Here is a 22,914-nt window from a genome sequence, read left to right as displayed (position 1 = left end):
TCAGCCGGTCTTAAGCCGGTATGCATCAGACTTTAGTTAGCCCACAGCTGAGTCGATAAGGCCACACCAAATTAGTTTTTTTTTTTTTTTTTTTTTTTTTTTTTTGGGTTGTGTTTTTTCACATACGCATTTTACTCTTTCACATACGTTTTTTACAATTTTACCCTTATCATTTTTCCTAATCTCCCTCCCCCAAAACCAATTACATACTCCTTCCCTCCCTCTGACTTATCATCCCTGCTCCGGCGTATTCTATCCCGGCCTCCCCCTCCTCTGGTCATCTGGTGTAACCAAGATAGTCACCCGTCACATACTCACATGGCACGAATCGACATAATGAAAAATTACAGATAAGTGGAAATTGCCATAAAGTACTGTGATTAATCCGTGTAGCAAACCTAAGAAACTGGTTATGTGATTGTCGAAGAAATCCGTATAGCAAATCTACATCAATGATGACTAACATTTTAGTCTAGAGCTGATCAAGTGCGGGCTGACCCGTTTGGCCCAGCCCGTTCGGCCCGCTAAAATAGCGGGCTTGGACAAGAAAAATCAAAAATTAAACGGGTAACGGACAAGAAAACTAGGCCCGCTAGAATAAATGGACGGGCTTGGACTAAGCAAAATTTCCCATGGGCGGCCCGCTAGGCCCGCTATTAATAGTGACCTCATAAAAACCCTCAATCCTCGGACTTTCTCTGCTCATTTCATTTGCAATTTGTACACTCTAAACCAATTAGGTAGCGCAAATGAATACTTATATCTTACGTATAAGTGGGAGATTGTCAGTATTTACACTTGTTGTATAAAGATTCTCCGAGAATGGACTTACTAACGGGATTGTTGTATAAATATACTATCTTCAAGTATTTACACGGGAGTGTATGTAACCGCTAACAGTGCCGCACAATTACCGAGGCAAAAATGAACTTTTGATGTTTGTAGCAGAACATTGCCAAACTTGTATTTTTTCCAAAATCTAGTAACCTTATCTTTTGAAAATTAGTATACTTTTTTAAGGGTAAGCTTTTAAAGACAATTGTTAAGATTTAGGGGATGTATCGATAACAAACTCGTGTTTTAATAGAAACACTAATTTTTGTATTTTATTTTAGTCAGGCCCGCGGGCCGGCCCGCTATCTTGAAGTGGGCGGGTACGGACAATGAAAAATGGCCTGCTGAGCGGGCTCGGGCTATAAAATACAGCCCGTCGGACACTTTTTTAGCGGCTAGGCCCGGCCCATGTTCGACCCAAGCCCGCTTTTGATCAGCTCTACATTTTACCCACTTCAAATGATCAAGATTGACAGTTTGCCCACCATAATCAAAATACACTGACATGGTTGTGATTACCGAAGAAATTCCTGGAAAGAAGTCATTCAATTCAATACGGAGTATCATTTTGTGGCATACTCGCAGTTGGTGTTCACATATAATCCATTAATTAGAAACTAGTGTAGCTCCCGTGCTATAGCACGGTTTTTCTAGATGGAAATGTAAGAAAAATTAACAACTAAACTATTGGTATTTTTCTATTTTCAATTATACAGCATATATTTATGGCTACTTTTATTGTGTACAAAATCAGAATATCATTAAAATGAATTGGGGGAGTAGTTAATTAGAGAAATATACTAAGTACTGTAAGTAGTAGTTAGCGACGTAGGCGGTAAACCTAGGCGGAAAAAGTTTGAGATTTGTTATTTTTTTTTAGTAAAAAGGGGATGTCAAGTGATTATCTAAAATAATAATTATTGCATTATTGAAAAATTTAACAACTTTTAATTTATAATTTAATACTAACTTTATTTAATTTTAATGAAAAAATAATAATTAAGAATTTAATAAAAAGATTTAGAGTTATAATTATTAAAACATATTTATTGAAAAGATAATTTTATGATACTTATTTCCTAATTTAGGTAGATGTTTTTTGGAGGGAAAACTAAGAGAATTTTTATTCTCTTAGTAGTAGGGGGAATTAGGATCTACTATGCAAATTCTTGGAACAATTAGATTAGGTTTTAGGAAAAAGGATTGGTATAAGAGTTAATTTAGTGTGTTTAGATTTTAGGGAAAAAGGGTATTAGTTGGAAAATGAATGAAAAAATGTATGTGAAAGAGTAATGTTCGTATGTGAAAAAGTAATTCCGTTTTTTTTTTAAAGTAAAAAAAAAAAGAAAAAAATGACTCTTTGGGCTAGTTTACATATTAACGACTCTTTGAGCTAGTTTATGAGCCATTTTATTGTATTTTCTAGGAATAAAACAAAATGAAATACATTGGAACATACATAGATTAAGGATGCCTGTCACCAGAACTCTAGTCTTCAAGCCAATCTTCGAATTGTCTATGATCTAAACGAGCACCTGTAAATAGTAAGAGAAGATACTAATATGGTAGATATTTCTTTCTTTATAAATTAGTGAAATGGTAGAAGAAACAAGATAACTCATTCTCATTTTTGGAAATCAGTAGGTCTCTTAAGAGCCGTCTCTCAATCAATAAGTTATTAGGGGATTATTTTACAAATTGAAGTAAAAATGGTGGTAGAAGTACTGAAATTGTTATGTATAATACTCTATAAAATGGTTTTTTTATTATTAAAAATGGTATCAGTATAGGATAAATCAAAGGGTTACGCTCAAAATGATAACATATAGTTTTAAGAAGCGATCAATAGCGAAATAAAGGAGTATAAAAAAGTGGCATCTCAATAATTTAGCGAGTCTCTATGATCACATATAATTTTGAAAAAAGAAAAATCAAACGATTTATGTGATTTTGGGCAAACAAACAACTTTCATTTTTTCAATTCATGTAAATTATCAATTCCTCCACTTTTAAAGGGGCAACCAAACGACACCTAATAGTATAATGAATAAGTATCTTAACCTTATTTGATGGGAGAACGTAAAAAAACATACTCCCTCCGTCCCGGTCAATTGTTGTCCTTTCGTTTTGGCACAAAGACCAAGGAAAGAGGAAAATGCCAATAACTAAATGACAAGTGGAACAAATTGAATGAGAATGGTCAAATTACTCATCAAGTTCATTCTTAAAATAGAAAGGACAACAAATGACTGAGACACCCCAAAATGGAAAAGGACAACAAATAACCGGGACAGAGGGAGTAATAGATAATTTTTAAAGAATGTCTAAACATATATCCAAATGATAAGCTACATGAGAAATGATTGACAAAGTAAGTTGCCAACTTACCCTCTCTGTTCTAGTGAAGAATTACATTTGTTTTTTTTGTGAGAAGGAAATAAAGTAGATGTAAAATATTGACCGAAACGAAGGGAATAACTAACGTATCCTATCCTATTTATTGTAAAAGAAAAAAAAACGAACTTATTTTCATGCCCTTATTACCAGCTATGATGTATGACATATTGACATGGCGTCAGATATCACAAATACGGAGTACTATACAATCTGTTGCACTACTTGTATAAGGACATTGTATGTACAACTATAATAAATTTAATCGAGTTTATGTGTATTTTTTTCGAGTTTTTATAATTTTTTATTTATATTTAAATTTTTGATGTCAAAAATAAAATTTTGAAACTGTTTTAAGTTTCATTATAATTTTTTAAAACCATTCTTTTTATAATGGAGCTCAAATTCTTCCAACTAAAGCTCGTAATATATAAGTCTAAGTCAAATAATTCATGATAAAGCTCAGATTATTTTTTATACAACCAACCAATACCTGGTTATAAAGTATATTTACTAGTCAAAGATTTATAAATTCAAATTTCAGATTTGTTTTTCACGGTATCATATAGTAACATGAGAATAGCATTCCAACAGAATTAGAAGCATCAAAATCGCTCCATTCTTTTCAATCTCGCCAATTGCGAAAACTAACTCCGCAAACCTATCGTCTCTCATGGGAATAACAAGTCGAAAACCCATAAAAACGTCAAGACAAGCTTTATCCATGGTGCCCTAATTAATTATTACTTGTTGCCTCCATTAATACCTTGCTTCTTGCTTCTTGTGGTCATATATAATCAATCATGTGCCTAATAATTGAGCCAAAACATGCATGGATATAAGATCGGATGACGTAAGGAATGAAGCCAACCAGGGATAATAAGCTTGTCTTGTCGTTTTGATGTTTCATGACCCGATTTGGTTTGGGTTTCAGGTTTGGCAGTTGGAGAGCCTAGAATCATTATATTCCTTAATTATATGCTTCTGTTGCATACTACTTGCATGAAGTCGCATGCATTAGCGTTATTATGCTGTTATCATAAGCTTAAGAAAAACGAAGACACAGATGTATGTAATATGTATGCATGCATGTCTATTCCCCCCTACTTCTCCATGCAAAATACCCCGTACTTTACTACGGATTACGTACGGGGTATTAACATTTATCCTGCAACAAATACAATCCTAAACAAACTAAGCACGATGAGATTTTTTATAACTACCGAAATTTACTTTCATTATATATTAGATTAAACATATTGAACGGCAAAATTATATATTTTTCAAAAAATAAAATTGACAAAAGATATATTTTTCGAAATTATAGCCTTTCCTTTTACTCCTCTGCAGTGGTGAAATTTTGTTTAACCGTGTAAAAATCATCTCATGAGTTTTACTCGTAATAAAAATTATTACGCAATCTCTTGTAAAATAATTTTATGCTTATCTATTATACAAATATCAATAAAAGTATTCATGCTTTTTTGGAATATATATTTTGGTAATTCAAATAATCATGCTAGTCAGTGTTTCTTACCGTAAACGGAGTATTTTAGTAATTCAAATATGCAAAATCATCCTACACAGAAATTTGAATTTATGATCATAAAATTGAGAAAAATTAAAATTCACAATTTCCATATTTAACAGATAAATCTTCTAATACCAAAACTACCTACTAAGAATGTCAAAAATTCTAACGACCTCCCGGAGGTCGGTACTGCTCACACACAAACACAATCGGTACTGCTCACACACAAACACAATTCACCCAAGTGGAATATTATAATGACTTGTGGGTGAGGAGAACCCGGACGGTAGAATTACTCCTTAAGAATGTAGGATCGAGTCTGCCATATTCTTCAAAGAAACTAGACCGTAAAAACAAGTTCATTACATTGTTGTACAGGTTTCGGATATAGGGAGAAAACGGGAAGTTACACAGAAATTTAGCAAACGAGAGTTGGGGAGGGTCATCACACACGGAACCAATGAGAATATCGTGGGTTAATAGACCACACCAAATGCAGCAACAAAATCATGAGTTTCCTTACAATTTACTGCGATAAATATCTATTCAAAAACAAAGGGTTTGCCAAGCAGTTAAATGGCTAACAATTTGATGAAATCAACCAGAGCTAAAACTGGAATCATCTTACTGCACAAATTTTACACTAGATAGAAGTCATACATGCATGGCTCGGAGAGATGAACACACAGAAATTACACTCATGATAGTTTTCAGCACAAGCCGCATGGGCTAATGTTCATGGTCGAAAAGTACAAGTCTCACAACACGGTTAGTAAATACAGGTGTGACTTCCGGGCTATGCTAGGGCAAGGACATGCTAAGCCAATCTCGGGGTTTGGAACTCGGGCTCATCTCTTTCTCCGCTTGTTTTCTGTCTGCAAAACGACAAATGTGCAAATCCTGTTAAACACGCATGAAACCTAGTAGCAAAAAAGTACTCGTATGGAATAGCATATAGAGGCACGGCTACACTAAAGTCATTTAGTTTCATGCCAAGGAAAATGCTAACGAAGAATTATGTTGTAACTCTCATTTTTGGATGGTGCTTCTTGTTTCCTTGTATTGTGAAGTACTTCGTAACAGTTAATCAATGCAATTCTCGATGAAATTTCCTTTACTGGTCATCTAGAGACGGTCGTTTATCACAAAGGGAAGATTTGTGTACATTGAACTACCTAGATCTATATCCCAATCATTTAAATTTGTGTACATGACTGACACACGTTAAAATAATGGATCATAACTCCTTAGATCTATTCACAAAATCCTATGTAAAGTTTACAGGAAGGAAGAAATACTAAAACCATAAAAAAATATCTAGTCGACAGACAAATATTGCAATGAATCCCAGAGCAAAGAAATCTAATGAGAGCAAATAGAAGGAAAACGGTAAAAACGAGAACATGAGAAAATGAAATCTAATTGACATTTGGACTAGGGAGCTTCACTACATTATTTGTTGAGCCAGTGAGCTTCACTGTGAGAGTATAGATAAGCTAGAACCTAAAATGTTTAGGTGTTTGCGCAAATCAAGCAATAGTAGATAGACAATGCATTCTACGAAGATGATGGATTTGTGACTAGTTTCAGCAGCAATAATCATAGAAGCAGACCATTTAACGTTCGTGTACAAAACAAAAAAACACCAGTCTCTTCAGTGCAACGCAGCTGTATGAGTAACCATAAATGCCAAAAAGAACATGAAACACTATAAAACTAGACGGGTGAAATCAGTTCCTAGATACATGTACTACACAAAAATACGTAATAAAAAAAGTTAAGCAATACGTCAGATTAAAGGTCCAGCAGACCGATTAGTGTAGCCCTATAAGTCAAGAAATACCCATTTTCTGCTGGAAATAATAGTTTAACACTAATTCAATAAAAGCGAGCAGCCACTAAGGGTGGGTTAGTCCAATACCATGACACCGTGAAGCCCTATAATTAGTGCCAATGATGCAAAATACTTATCAAGAGTAGGCAAAAGCTTAACCTTGCCATCAGCCAGCTGTGATACAGAAAAGGAGTTGCTCCCTTTTTTAGGCTCATCTTCAGCGACACAATCTGAGCACAAAAAGTGATCCAACTTCTTTGCTTCCTCAATTGACATGCCCATGCACGAAGGATGGAACCTACAACCATAATATTCTTTAAAAAGAATGAGAGAAATTCACAGGATGCACATTTGCTTATAGGGCTTGCCAAGTTTTGGTCTAGACCCCAAATATGGATTGGACCGATCATTCATATGGAGAACCTTGACCAAATAGAATTATGTTTCGTCTTTGGTCTCGAATTTCATATTTTTGGTTGTGTCTGGTCCAGTCCAAGACCAAAAATTACCCAGACATTATGCAGACTCAGCAAAGCTTATTACTTATATTCATGCAATAATGTTCAAAGAGAGAAAATCATTAAATCAGTAATCTTAGGGTAATCTAAATGTACTTAGTCAAGGTTTGACACTTTGACATGGATACCTCAGGAGTGCCCAAGTAGACATTTTTTTTTTTCTGTATAGTGATCAAACAAGATTTGATTCCTTTTTAACCAAAATACAGCTAGTAGTATTGCAGAAAATTCTATGGAAGATGGCACAGAGATAAACCCTAATCTACACGCTACTTAATACTCTACAAAAAATATGCTACACTAGAGCCAAGCCCTAGAGAATAATGTTTTGAAGTCCTTCACAGCAGACTTATAGAAATAGGTGCAAGAGACCGATCCACAAGTAAGTGAAGTTCCATCCTAAAACTAATTGGTGATAGGAGAAGTGGCCCACTAATCAACAAGTCCCTTCACTTTTTTTCTACCATTGTAGGACGATACCCAAACACACACATGGGAAGAGACCGTTACAATCGTCATAAAGACACAAGACTTGCTTTCAATTCATGTGATTTGAAGTATCAAGACAATAGGAAAGGATCAATTCAATTCACGTGATTTGAAGTATCAATACGATAGGAAAGGATCAATCATATTAAAGTCAAGCCATTACCAGTCCTTGCAACCCTCACACTGAACCATAAGATCATCCGGGTTATACGGCATTTCACACTTGCAATACCTACAAAACGGAAAAAGAGCAAACATAAAACCAAATCAGAACCCAAGTATAACAACACAAAACTCCACTCAAAAACGACAAGAGACTCCTATTCTCCTTTTTCTCTCCAGAACTTACACAGCAACTCGGTCAGGAGTAAAAGCACCAGTAGCAGCCTTATATTCAAATCGACAGAAGTAATCATCAGCGCCAACATTCTCAAGCTTAGTGTAGTTCTTGAAGGAGTGGACAGTACACTTCCCTTCAATTGTATGGGCACTCTGTACATCAAAATGGTCTGACAAGAACAGCTCTTTTGCCCCATGAAACTGTCTCCTTCCTCCCATTGATTCCTCTGGTCTATAATACCATCTCACTTTCACCTTCACATTGTTTCGATTATCAGCCTCAATTTTTTCAACACGAGCCACGTATGGCGGCTTCCCGACATCTGAAGGCCTCATCAAAACACAATCCCCAGCTGAAAAATCAACCCCATTTCAAAAATGAGTATATCTTTCAATCAACTAATTCAAATTTCCAACAAAAACACTCATTTCTGAACCAAAATCAAACAAACCCATCATTCCTTAAATCTTTTAGGGCAAGTCAACAGCAAAGATCACAACTTTCTATCAAAAAATTAATGAACCCACCAAAAAAAAAACCAGAATTCTTTTACCAACAGTAATTATGTTGCAACATTAACCAGATAGTTAAACTTAATTATACAGTAGAGCAATTAATCAAGCAAAACTAAAGAGATGAAAAGGGTAATTAAGAAATAACCTCGAACAACTTTGTTGGTGCCTTTAATGGTGTAAGAGTCAAGGTCACGTTTCCCAGGTCGAGTTTTCGCCATTGATGAAGAAATAAGCTAGAAAAGTGAAGGGTTTAAGGGAAAAAAGATGGAATCTTTTAAGCAGAAAATGGGGATTAAAATGAAAGGAAATAGAATAGATAGTGTGAGAAAATTAGGGAAATTGAAGAACCCTAGATTATGTTGAATTTGGGGGAACTGGGAGCGTATGTGAGAGAACTGAGAAGGGATGAATGCCACAATGCGACAATGCCACATACTACTGCTGTACTAAACGGGAAGAAAATTGAAACCAAATACTGTAGTAGTACTGTAGTAGTATTTTCAACAAAATTAACAAAATTACTAAAGATCGCCCCTATATTACTCATCTCGCCCCTAATATTCATTTTACTTTCCAATTTTGCCCTTTACTCTAACGCATTTTCAAAACTATTTTTTATCGATAATTCAACATATGAATGGCGGTGACCCATTTTACGATAATTAATAATCAAGCACGATTAAATTCGAAACAAAATTGACGATTAGAAACGTAAAAACTTCAAACGATCATAACTTTGTGCTCGGGTGTCCGATTTTGACGAATTTTTTTTTCAAATCACTTAACTCGACGAGACGAACGCAAAGGTAAAAAAAAAAAAAAATAAAAAAAATTGGAAAGCGGGCCCATTCGTGTGAAAAACAAGAACAAAAGCCTAGGCCGCTCATTCATATGGTTTACATGAACCAACCTTGGCCAGTTCATGTAAATCACACGAATGGGCCTAGGCCAGTTCATGTGGATTACACGAATTGGCCCAGGCTGGTTCGTGTAAACCACAAGAATTGGCCTAGGTCAATTCGTGTTTTTTACACGAATGGACCATTTCTCAATTTTTTTTTTTTTTTTTTTTTTTTTGCATTGCGTTCGTCTCGTCGAGTTAAGTGATTTGAAAAAAAAATTCGTCACAATCGGACACCTGAGCACAAAGTTATGATCGTTTGAAGTATTTTGGCTTTATTCGTCAAATTTAGTCCAATTTAAATCCCTATTTCGTATTATTTTGAGACGGTTTTGTTTTTGTTAATTTATGAAGCGTTTTTTTTGAAATTTTAAATTTAAAATCGAAAATGAGTAAAAAGGAAGGTAAATGGGGTTTTAATTACACAAGGGCAAAAAGGTAATATTTAGGGGCGATATGAGTAAAACTAGGGGCGATCTTTAGCAAACCCGAAAATTAATTAATGTTTTTTTTTCATTTAAATTGTTGATTACAGCCTTTTAAAAATCACTTTTTGAAAATTACAGCTTTATAAATTTTTTTTGAAAATTACATCCAAAATATTACTTTTCTTCTAAAATTGCACCAACTTGAGGTTTCCGGTGAATTTTGATGATGTTTTTATGATGTTTGGGGTGATTAATTGGTTTGTGTTAAGGAGAGGTAAGAAATCTGGGTAAGTAGGCTCTCAAATAATAAAGGGTACATCATAAAAACATCATCAAAATTCACTAAAAACCTCAAATTGGTGCAATTTTAGAAGAAAAGTAATATTTTGGATGTAATTTTCAAAAAAAAAATTATAAGGCTGTAATTTTCAAAAAGTGATTTTTAAAAGGCTGTAATCAACAATTTTCTCTTTGGATTATAATGTTCTTGTGCCCAACAAAAAGAATACCATGCTCTATGTTTGTTGGATGGATACTATCAATCAGTCCATGTTAGTGGTCAGTTTTAGGTGATACGGGTAGTAAGTAGGTAACAAGAATCTAACTATGGGCAAAATGTATCTAATTCGGGTTTAATTGAGTCGAGTTGATTGCAATCGTGTTAGAAAAATCTTTGAATTGATGTTATCTTTATTGATTTGATTTCAAGGGGTCTTCTCTTAGTCTTGCAATTTTTCAGTCTTGCAATCACGTTAGTCTAAGTGTCGAGTTGATCACATATCGAAATAGATAATTCTTAATATATACTCCCTCCATTCAACTACACAAGGCCATTATGCTTTATCACGTTTGGCAACGCGGTTTTTACTCTGCAAATATCTTTAGTTACGTATTTGCAAAAATTATAAAAGTTAGATATTTTTAATGTAATCTTAAAGACAAATCAATTAAGATCTCACATGAATATATTTTCACTTACTCTATCGGCCTTGCATCATAGTAACCTTTGGGAAGTGGGAACTCGATCTAGTGTAGGCTACTCGATCGAGTAATCTAGTGACTCGATCGAGTAGAGGCCACTCGATTAAAGTGACGGATAAATGTAGATACCTCATTTCTGCACCTCCCGCAAACCACCCGGTGATGATTGGGCCGCATGTTTGGTACGCGGAACGATTTGTGACAATTCGTAAGATTATCGTCAAGTGATTGCTCAAATATTAATGTCTACCTCTTAGTTGTCATCTACGTCCGATACGGTCGTTTGACATAATTTAGAGTACATTCGAGTCCGGCCTAAAACCGTCTCCATTTTCTGATAACCGCTAAAACCCGAGTCAGAATGTTCTGGAATGTTCCGGATATTTCTATTCCATATTTCATAAATTTTATCTTTTAGTAAGCAATTTCCCGTAATATTCACATAAGATATTAAGGAAAACCGAATTATTTCCGTCCTACCAAAACTCAAACACGGAGATCTTTCTTCCGGGGAGGAAACCACTTGGGAACAGACGCAAGGCCCAGTCTTTGCGCGCCTCTTCCAAGAGACGCAGTGGTCGCCGCGCCTCTTCCCGTGCCCTTTTCTGCATATTTCTCGTATCTTTTTCATATCTTTCCGAGATTCACTTCCAAAGAGTCTCCGAAACCCTAGTTCCTTCACGTGATTAGTATAAATAGGAGCCTTCGCTCCTCATATTTCTCACGCGAGTGTCCGCCCTTCTCTTCTCCCTTTGCATTCTAGACTTTGTTCTTACTTTTTGGCGTCTATGTGCTTGAACTTTCGACCACGTAAGCTCGGATCCTTCTGAGTACCAGCCTCCCCGTTGCATGACCGACCAATTTGACCAACTACACCAATAATCAACTTAATCGTTTTCCTCTTACGAGGGCACTTTCTTTGCATTCGCGTCGAGCATCACTAATCGATATCTTAGTCCTTCTCGTTTCGTCAAACATGTAAGTCTAAGGGTGTAAACCTCTCTTTTATTTATTGTATTTATTTATTGTATCATCATCAATTGTAAGGTTTATGTCGAAAATACCATTAAAACCGATTTCTAAAACCATGCATTAAAACCTCTTTTTACGGATTTCCAGTAGATAACCGTCGAGAAAGGACGCAAAGAATCGCTGCGCCTCTTGAAGGAGCGCGCTTCTGCCGCGCCTCTTCGTGAGGCCGCCGCAGCCTCCTCGCTTCCTTTCTTCTTCGTTCGTCCTCTGTTATTCGTTCCAAAATCCTTTTGATTGTTTCGTTTTGTTTGTTTATTCTTCGCCATAATAGTATATAATTCATATGTATTACATTAGTCATCATCATTAATATGCTTTAATCATCACAAATCCGACTTAAATCCCAAATAAACCAATATTTGCGGGTTTTTGTCATTAAATTCAATTCCGGGTTATAGAGATTCAATTCATCAATATTGGGTTTCTGGAATTCGTCTTTGATATAGTTTTCATCTGTCTTTTGTCGTATTCATCATATATTCATCATCAAACCATCGTATCTAACCTAATTAATTGAATTAATTTGTTTGACTCATTAATATTTTTCACTTCTGTCATTATTCCATCTTGTGCTAATTTGTTCAATTCCGTCTCATTCATGTTTTACTGTTTTCACGACTCATTCGCATGTTAAATAATCTATTAATAACTTTCATCTGAGTAATATCATCAATCGATCATTAAAATCACCAATTAACATTAACGACTTGCAATTACGGCTTCACAGCCAGAACTGAGCCAAGGAACAGACGCAGCGTCAGCTGCGCCTATTCCAAGGGACGCAGCTCTGCTGCGCCTGTTCCTGGCTGAGTTATGTCCCTGAACTCCGTTTCTGCCTTGACCTTAGTTATTTAGTCTACGTTTAACTAACTATTATCCGTAATATCACCTTCTGTTTTGTTCGTTAATTCTTTCCTTTATCGTTTTTATCAAATTATCCGTTTTAAAGGTATTTTCGACATAAATCGCCTAATCCGTTGTAATTAATGTAATTTTCATTATTGTAATTTATAGTTTTTGTATTTCTTTTATTACTTCATATGTAAATGAGCATTAAATCCTACTTCGACCCAATTGTATGCTAATTATGTGTCAACCGACTTAGCCTAATTCTCACATGCTAGGATTAAAACAATGGATGTTGCATTGCATGCATATAGCCGATGATATATCGAGTACGAATAACTTCCCTAATCATTAGTAGAGGCCGCTATCGAGGCGGGCGGGATTAGGTGTTCGATCAAAAGAGCTTCCTAATACGTACCCTCACCCCTTACTCCAGATATCTGTGAACACCCGTGTTCATTGGCATCCACGAGAGTCATTCTAGACATAGAATGCTAAGGGTAACGATTGCTTAGTGTTCATGTCTCTACTTTGTGTCTTGACATGGCACAAGGTATTCGAACGGTTCCAATTTCCCATAAAAATTGGTGGCGACTCCAACAAAAGTGCAAACGCTTGTTTCCCAAGCGCCCCCGTGGTCCCCGCTGTCCACAATAAACCGTCAATTTATAAGGAAATATGACGGATGGGCTTTCTGGCGGATCATAGCCGTCAGATAAATTAGCCGCGTTAAACAGATTTAATGGTGCCAATATTATCTAACGGAATATCCATCAGGAAAACGGATATTGACTTTCCTGACGGAATATTTCCGTCAGGTATTCCGTTGTCTTTGCTGACAAATAGTGTGTAACAAGGAAGTATTCCTAAGTTAAGGGAAAGGAAGTGTGTAACAAGTAATCGATATTCCATCAGGGAAGTCAACAATTTAATGACTTTTCTGACGGATATTCCGTAAGAAGTTCACTTGTTATCGAAAAAAAAAAAACTCGGCGCCTTCACTCTCTCATTTACTCCCAAATTGATTCTACCCAAAAAAACCAAACCCTACCCCAACTATTTTCGACAACCACCACACTTCCTTCACCTCCGGCCACCATCACCACCACCGCCTCCACCAACACCACCACCTCAATGCTGGTGATACCGTCGTTTTAGTATCAAAAATAAATACCTATTACTACTAACAGAAGTCAGCGGTAAGTAGGGTCGATCTCCGCAGGGAGATGGGAAAATGTCAGCTTAACTAAGTCCGTCAGGGTAACAAATTCTTGGGGGTTTTTGAATGATTGCTCTAAACTAAGGAGGTCAAAGGAGAGAGATAAAGTAAGAGTAGTGAAAACAAACAAGCAGAGAAAAAGCAGCTAAGACAGTCGGTTCACCATGATTCTCGGAAATGTAATCTAAGGTCTCAAGTAAATGCAAATTCGATTTACAGGGCAATGAATATCTCCTTCCGGTCTCAATTCACCCTAAAACACTATTAGCTTAGCTTCCGCTCTCACTATAGTGCCCTAACGTTCGCTATAGGTCTTACCTTTTCCAATCTTCCGATCTAGGTCAAGAAGTACCGTGATTAATCACCTAATTGCGTCGACTCAATTAGACAAGAACAGTTATATGCAGCGATTAACAACATAGACCTAATTCGCATCAAACCTAATTACTTATTTACAATTCCTTTAAATCATGGCTCCCCTATGTTTTAGCAAGGGAGATTAGCTATGCATAATCCTTGAGCAAACAACAATAACACATGAATTATAAGGATTCAACATGAGGAAAGGTATAAAAAGAAATCAATAACAACAATGGAGATTATAGAGAAGAAAGCAACAGAACGCAATAAAATTAAGAATCAAGAATAGAGTAAGAATACCGATTACAAGAGATAAAATCCAAAGTTAGGGCTCTAAGAAGGGAGTAGTGAGAGGAAGGAAAGGAGAGAGGAAGAAGAAGAGATCCTACTATGACTGCCGTCATAACCTTATATTCTAAATTACAAAATTAAATCTCTCGAATAGCCAAAAATTCGCCTAAGACACATAGGCTCTCGATCGAGTGATTTGAAACAACTCGATCGAGAGAAAACTCTGGAAATCCATTCGATCGAATAGAGAAGGAACTCGATTGAACACTTCAAATGATGGCCAACTTGATCGAGTGAAAGCAGATCTCGATCGAGTGATTCTTGAGTGGTAGAGCTTTCGATCGACCACAATTGGTAGCAAAACTGGCCGATCGAGCTATATAAGCATGGGTGAACTCCTTGGCACCTTCCGAAGCCACTTCACGCATCTTTAAGTGACAGATTCCGAGCTCCGATTCCTTGTTCTCCAAAATGCATACGATTAGGACAAGTTCGGGCTTGATTTTGCTCCTTTTTCGGTTCATACCTGCAATTTATACAAGACGAACCAAAATTGAATATTCGGGGGAATTTGTAGCTAGATGCCACATAAATAACACGGAAATGCAACTAAACATTTGCTTGTCCCCAAGCAAACTATGAATGCAACTAAAGACAACTACGGAATGGGACCAACTCATCTGCTACAAATTATCCACCCAAACCAATTTAATGCAACAACTAACAAAGTGGCAATTGGTAAGTGCCAACGAGTTAAATCAATGTTTCAAACTACTGAACCGTCGACCTTGCAAGACTCATAGATATCAGACTCTCACGGGTCGCTCGTCACACAAATTAGGCATATGGTGAGTATATAAGTAAGAGATAGAAAGAAGTAAAGACACTCACCTAACTCGACCTATAAGAACATGCATGCAGTCTAACATGAATAAAGTCTCTACAACCGTACATATGCATTCCAACCAACTAATGACCAAGACACATGCCGAGGACTTAAATTTGGGTAAGTGAGGTAATGGGTAAGAAGGGGCTATAATGAATTTGGAGGTGTGGAGTTAGTAGCCAGGCTAGCAGCAACGGATCCAAATTAGAAACACTTCCCAACTTCATACTCAATATATCAATGCAAAATGGTGCTAAACTGCCGCACACAACTCACTAACCATCATAATATCGTCAACTCCCCATAAGATACAAATATAACATGGGAGCGAAAATCACAAAATAGAGTAATTCTTGGCTCATGATTTTTCCTAATATTTCTTTTCTCTTTTTTTTTTTATATTTCTTTTTTTTTTTCTTTCATTTTTTCACAACTTTTTCTTTTCATTTTTTTTCATTCCCTTCAACATTTTCACAAACTTCTCAAAATAGATATAACCACATTGCAATGGAACATTCCTAACAACTACTATTACTAGCTTGGCTAGGGTAGGCAAAATTATAGATTGTAGCTATATGGGACAAAATGGGCAATTTGGCTATCTGGGGCTCATGGGTAGAATAAAATAAAGGGAACTGCCTCTCCTAACATGCGTCACCAACCACAGACCGAATTCATATAGGTACCAAGTAGACTGAATTCATGCTTATGTAATTTGATGTTACATGCCTTATAGAGAGTACTACTCACATCCTATATGAAACTGGTCACGAATGTCATCAGTTTATTGAGCTCTAAACCTCAGAATGTAAATGTAGCTTGCCAATATAAGAATCAAGTCTATTGGTTCAGATAAGATTTAAAAAAAACTCGTAGATTATGCACATTACCATGCCAACAGAATGTCAAGAATATGCAAGGTAAGAGTAAAAAGGACTCAAAGTAGCGTAAAAGTTCAACGTTTTGACTCAACCTACATGCTAAAATAAACGTGAATTTTTTTTTAATTTTTATAGATTTTTCGAATGAAAGAAGCAATGCATGCGAAAACAGATAAACGTGCAAACTAAATGCAATAAAACAACATGTAGACATAGATATGGATGCATACCTCCCTAAACCAAACCGTACAATGCCCTCATTGTACCCAAAAATAGGGAAAAGAAATGCAAATTTAAGAGAAAAAAAGAACGGAAGTCGAAAAACTTACAAGATGACGTCAAGGGGGGACCTCTCCAAACCGACCATGAACATAGGAGGTCACAAATGGCCCATAAACGTCGCAGCATGCGATAAATAACAACATGACTCGATCGAACAGGGCATAGAGGTTCGATCGAGTGGTTATGGTGCCAGTAGCACTCGATAGAGGAACAGAAGCTCTCGATCCAGAAAAGGGAATTTGCAGGTACTCGATCGAAGGCAGCAGATGATCGATCAAGTAGGAATGTCATAAAAAGTGCTCGATCGAGTAAGAAAACTACTCGATCGACCCATTTTCGTAGGAAACCTGCAAGGCGCAACAAAAGATAATATGCAACTCGCAAAAGTACTTACAAGTTCAGAAAATGTTCGTAAAATTAGAGTCTAGGCAGTCAACGTGAACAAAAACAACAAGTTTAAACAAAAGTATAACAAAATAGTCCGAGTTGCCTCCCGGATAGCGCAGGTTTAAGAGGTCCCGCACGACCTTTCTGGCTTCAATTAGCTGGCGCATCAGGATTGTCGAAGTACAGGACTTCAACTCGGTTATCTGCATCGTTTGCTTCATGGTAATGCTTTATATATTGGCCATTTACATTGAACCTGTTGCCCTCGGAACTTTCTAATTCAGCGTACCCAAATTTGGTGACACCAGTCACTATATAAGGGCCACTCCACCTGGACTTCAGCTTGCCAGGAAATAACCGCATTCGGGCATTAAAAAGCAGCACCTTCTGCCCGACATGAAATTCTCGAGGTATGATCCGTTTCTCGTGGTATCTCTTCGTCTTCTCTTTGTAGATGCGTGAGCTATCATAGGCATTTAGCCTAAACTCCTCCAGTTCATCTAGCTGCAATAAACGGTTCTGACCACACAACTTAGGATCAAAGTTTAGTTCACGAATAGACCACCAAGCCTTACACTCTAACTCAACAGGTAAATGACAGGACTTCCCATAAACCAGCCGATATGGTGATGCACAAATCGGTGTTTTAAATGCGGTCCGATAAGCCCATAATGTGTCCTCCAGTTTGAGACTCCAATCCTTCCGTGATTTAGAAACTACCTTAGCCAAGATCTCTTTAATCGCTCGATTAGAGACCTTAACTTGCCCACTAGTTTGGAGATGATACCCCAAATCGCGCCGGTGTTGGATACCAACTTTAGACAATATAGAAGTAAGTTTCTTTTATTTGACGTGCATTCCCCCCATCACTAATGACGACCCTAGGGACACCAAATCTAGGAAAATAATCTTTTTGAACATTTTAATCACGGTCTTGGCATCACAATTAGGTGAAGCAATCGCCTCCACCCACTTAGACACATAATCTATAGCTACCAAGATATATCTGTTACCTTTGCTAGACGGGAAGGGTCCTTGGAAATCAATGCCCCAGACATCAAAAACCTCGACCTCTAGGATACCATTCTGTGGCATCTCATGTCTCTTAGAAATATTCCCAGAGCGTTGGCAAGCATCACAAGCTGAAACAAACACTTTAGCATCAGCAATCAAAGTAGGCCAGTAGAAACCAGACTGAAGTACCTTAGTCACGGTGCGCGATGGACCATGGTGACCACCATAGGAGGATGAGTGACAGCCCTCCAAGATCGCTCTGGTCTTCCACTGCGGAATACACCGTCTGAAAAGACCGTCTGCACACTCCTTAAATAAATAAGGATCATCCCAGAAGTACCGCTTAGTGTTATAGAGAAAACGCTTCTTCTGCTGATAAGAAAGGTCAGGTGACAGCTCGCCACTAACAACATAATTAGCTAAATCTGCATACCAAGGGTCATGGTTAGAATGAAAACACATAACATCAAATAAGGAATCATCGGTAAAAGAATCATCAATAGGTAAAGAATCTTCTCCCTCCTGCTGCGACAATCGCGACAGATGACCAGCTACTACATTCTCTACACCTTTCTTATCTTTGATCTGTAAATCAAGCTCCTAAAGGAGGAGTATCCACCTCAGTAATCGTGGTTTAACTTCCTTCTTAGCAAGAAAGTGTCTAAGCGCTGCATGGTCAGTAAAAACAGTAACTTCCGACCCTATAAGAACGGAATTTTTCTAGCGCATAAACCACAGCTAACAGCTCCTTCTCAGTAGTGGTGTACTTCACTTGAGCCTCATCCAGAGTTCGGCTCACATAGTATATTGCATTCAGAGCTTTGTCTTTCCGTTGGCCTAGCACCGCTCTTAGTGCATATCATTAGCATCGCACATAATTTCAAACGGCAAGTCCCAGTTGGGAGGCTGTATAATCGGTGCCGAAATCAAGGCCTGGTTCAACTTGTTAAAAGCAGAAAGACATTCATCAGTAAATGCAAAGGCGGCATCCTTAAGCAACAGCTGTGTAAGCGGTTTAGAAATTTTTGAGAAGTTCTTGATAAACCGGCGATAAAAGCCGGCGTGACCAAGGAAACTCCCCACTCCCTTGACATTAACAGGAGGAGGTAATTGCTGAATCACTTGCACCTTTGCTTTGTCAACCTCAATGCCCCTGTCAGAAACTAAGTGCCCTAAGACAACCCTCTCGTTGACCATGAAGTGGCACTTCTCCCAATTAAGCACAAGATTAACCTCAATGCAGCGCTGCAACACTTTATCAAGGTTAGACAGACAATTAGCAAAATCACTTCCTTAGACACTAAAGTCGTCCATGAAGACTTCTATAATAGACTCTATATACTCAGAAAATATCCCCATCATGCACCTTTGAAAGGTGGCAGGGGCATTACATAAACCAAAAGGCATCCTGCGATAAGTAGAAACACCCTGAGGACAAGTAAAGGTAGTCTTTTCCTGATCGTCTGGATGAATAGGGATCTGAAAGAACCCTGATTATCTATCTAGATAACATAAAAACTTATGAGAAGCTAACCTTTCTACCCTTTGATCAATGAAAGGAAGGGGAAAGTGATCTTTCTTTATGGCGACATTCAGCTGTCTGTAGTCTATGCACATCCACCAATTCAACCAGTTACTACTCTAGTAGGTATCAACTCGTTTTTGTCATTCTTGACCACAGTAGTCCCTCCTTTCTTAGGAACTACCTGAACTGGACTCACCCACTTAGAATGACCAACAGAATAGATAATACATGCATCAAGCAGCTACATTACCTCAGCCATCACCACATCCTGCATCTTCTTGTTCAGTCGGCGTTGACCCTGTCTGTAAGGCTTGTGATCTTCCTCAAGCTCAAATATGTGCATGCAAATATCGGGACTAATGCCCTTAATGTCAAACAATGAATAACCCATGGCTTTCCTGTTTTTCTTAAGAACAGCTAACAAAGCGGTCAGCTGATCATCATCCAATTTGGCACTAACAATGACTGGATATTGCTTTGTATCATCTAAGAAAGCATATTTAAGATGAGAAGGAAGAGGCTTACACTTAGGTACCTTTACCTCTATGGCGCAAAGAGTATTGATCATTTGTTCCACTCTCTCTCCCCTTCAGCGTCGTGAGTTCACGCTCATCTAAAGCAGCTTCAAGCAAATCCAACACATCATCATTTTTCTCTGGGTTATCTGCACACTCATCTAAAAGCATCAAAGCTTCTAGTGGATCCTTTATAAAAGAATCAGACCAGAAGTCATAAACAGACTCGTCAACAATATCAACTGAATAGCAAGTATCCTCTATCATTGGCCGAGCAAGTGTACTAGGCAGACTAAAAGTGATTGCATCATCCCCCACTGCAAGAGTCAAACGCCCTTGTTTGACATCAATAACGGCCCCAGCTGTACATAAGAATGGTCTTCCTAGTATAATTGGGTCCGTGTATCCTCAGCTATATCTAAAACAATAAAGTCCACTGGTATAAAGAACTTGCCTACTTTAACAGGCACGTCCTCTAAGATACCCAAAGATCATCTGACAGATCTATCGGCCATCTGTAATGTGATGTTAGTCATTTTAAGGTGACCCATATCAAGTTTCTTGCAGACAGAAAGAGGCATAACACTGACACTGTCCCCTAAATCACAAAGAACCTTATCTATCACTTCATTCCCTATGGTACAGGTAATAGAGAAACTACCCGGGTCTTTCATTTTTGGTGGAACTTTGTTAAGAAGTAAATTACTAGACTCTGCCATAAATGTAACAATCTCGAATTCATTAAGCTCTCTCTTACGCGTCAAAATGTCTTTCATGAATTTTGCGTAAGTAGGTACCTGGGTAATAAGTTCAGTAAAAGGGAGGGTCACCTGAAGATTCTTGACCACGTCCACAAACTTACCATACTGTCGCTCGACCTTAGCATCCTTCAGACGTCCCAGATAAGGAACCTTGGTAGCAATAAGCGGGCCTGCGGCCTTCTCTTTACCTTTATCAGAACGTGACACCTCCACAGCAGGGGAAGATGACACGGTAGCGGAATTAGGCTTTGAAATTGAACTTCCGTTGGCACAGGTGTTCGATCGAGCATTATTCCCACTCGATCGAACTGTTTCTTCAGGAAAACTAATCGATCGAGGAATGTGTACCTCTCGATCGAGTTCTTCAATTTCAGCATATTTCGATCAAGAGCCTGAATCACTCGATCGAGCAGTCTTTTTGGCCAAGTTACTCGATCGAGAATAATGATCTCTTTGATCGAATTCTTCTATTTGGGCATCTCTTGATCGAACAGAAATGGTGTTTGATCGAGTACTTGTAACACCCCGGTTTATAAAAGAAGCCTTCGTCAAGACATTCCCTAATAAACCGGACTGTTACCATCTCGGTTTTTCGAGGTAGTGAATAACAAATTAAACTCCAAGGCAATTTATATAACTATTTTTTTTAACTCAATTATTACAAAACCGCTTTACGTCGAATTACAAGAACTAACATAAATAAAAGTGAAAGTCTTCTAGATGATGATCTAGCTACTAAGTCGTCTGATCCAGTGTCTCACGCCCATCCAGCTCCCGATTCTATCTCTTAACCTGTCAAGTCTGCTCGCCAATATTTGGGTCATCACAGGTGTTCACGAATACACAGGGTCAACCACGAGGTTGAGTAGGGAAAACAATAAAACAACAAAATATGATATGCATGCTCCTCCGTCACCTCCATCTCCATCTCAACTCATATCTCATATCTCATACCCCGGACAACCCAGCCATACCGATCCCTGGTAGACTATATAATATTGACCGTAGCCGATCCGCCACTCGCGGTGAGGACACCAGGGCAAGTCTGCGAGAACCCGCCTGGGCCTTATCACAACTCACATCGTATCTCAACATCGTCACTCCTACACCATCCTCCAACTCCATTGCATATGAAATGCTCAATGAAAATTAATGCAACACAATATATATATATATATATATATATATATATATATATATATATATATATATATATATATATATATATATATAAAAAATCACCGAATCGATAAATCATAAAATCATGCCGGTTACCCAATGTTGTGATATCATATTCAATACGATCAATTCAGTCAATCACCTTCCCATATATGAATCATAACGTAAATCAACAACCACGAATCAAGTCAACACAATTAAACAACAACGATAATAAGTCAAGTGTCTTTCCCTACCTCAAAGTGCCAACAAATCCAATTAAGCGATTCAAGCGATCCAGAAAAATAAAGCAACGAATCTGATTATCGATCCTTCACGAATCCGTCACCTAAAACAATTATAATATTTATAATTACTAACTACGAAATCTAGAAATCTCCCAAAATAGAAGCTTTCCCGAAATACAATCCCGACACCAAACTTATGCCCAACTGATAACTAAAATAACCCGATTAGTATTTGACCCAACTTCCCAAAATAGAAAGTTATTAAAGTAGAATTTCTTAAAATGGAAACTTTCCCGATATAGTAACTTTTCTCTTTTAACAAACCCGACTCGAAACCCGACTTGAACTATTTAACTGGTTCGGGAATTAAATCGAATAACCAATATGATAATTAAAAGATTAAACGAATTATACTATTAAGAAAACCCGAATCAAACATTTGAACAATTTAACAACCCGTCTTTAATTATTTTAATTAACTCGGGAATTAAATTAATTAATTAAGAATACGATAATTTAAATAATAACAAAACGAATCAAACCCGACTAAACACACGCGCCTTCACTCTCACCCCCACCCTTCACGCGCCACCTACACCACCACGATAACCACCGCACATGCTCCCCACTTCGACCCCACCACCGACAACCATCACCACTGGTCGATCGCCCGGCGAGTCGAACCAGGGCGCCATTTGGCCTGGTTCAAGACCGTGCCTCACCAACCACCTCTCGTTCTCAACC

At 37.6% G+C, this 22,914-nt stretch overlaps 1 protein-coding gene across 1 annotated transcript; it reads right to left on the bottom strand.

Annotated features, from left to right (window-relative positions):
- Window positions 1–5,253: 5,253 nt before the first annotated feature.
- On the bottom strand, window positions 5,254–8,937 carry LOC141642534 (chromatin remodeling protein EBS). The gene is made up of 5 exons (XM_074451369.1): window positions 8,601–8,937; window positions 7,950–8,292; window positions 7,764–7,832; window positions 6,753–6,891; window positions 5,254–5,634 (listed from the first exon to the last, which is right to left on the bottom strand). Exons 1-5 carry the CDS (start codon window positions 8,671–8,673, stop codon window positions 5,608–5,610), a joined length of 651 nt encoding a protein of 216 aa, XP_074307470.1. The 5' UTR covers window positions 8,674–8,937; the 3' UTR covers window positions 5,254–5,607.
- Window positions 8,938–22,914: the final 13,977 nt, after the last annotated feature.

Source organism: Silene latifolia, chromosome 2 (assembly GCF_048544455.1).
Source record: "Silene latifolia isolate original U9 population chromosome 2, ASM4854445v1, whole genome shotgun sequence".
NCBI lineage: Eukaryota > Viridiplantae > Streptophyta > Magnoliopsida > Caryophyllales > Caryophyllaceae > Silene > Silene latifolia.
This window is presented reverse-complemented; position numbering and strand designations above follow the sequence as displayed.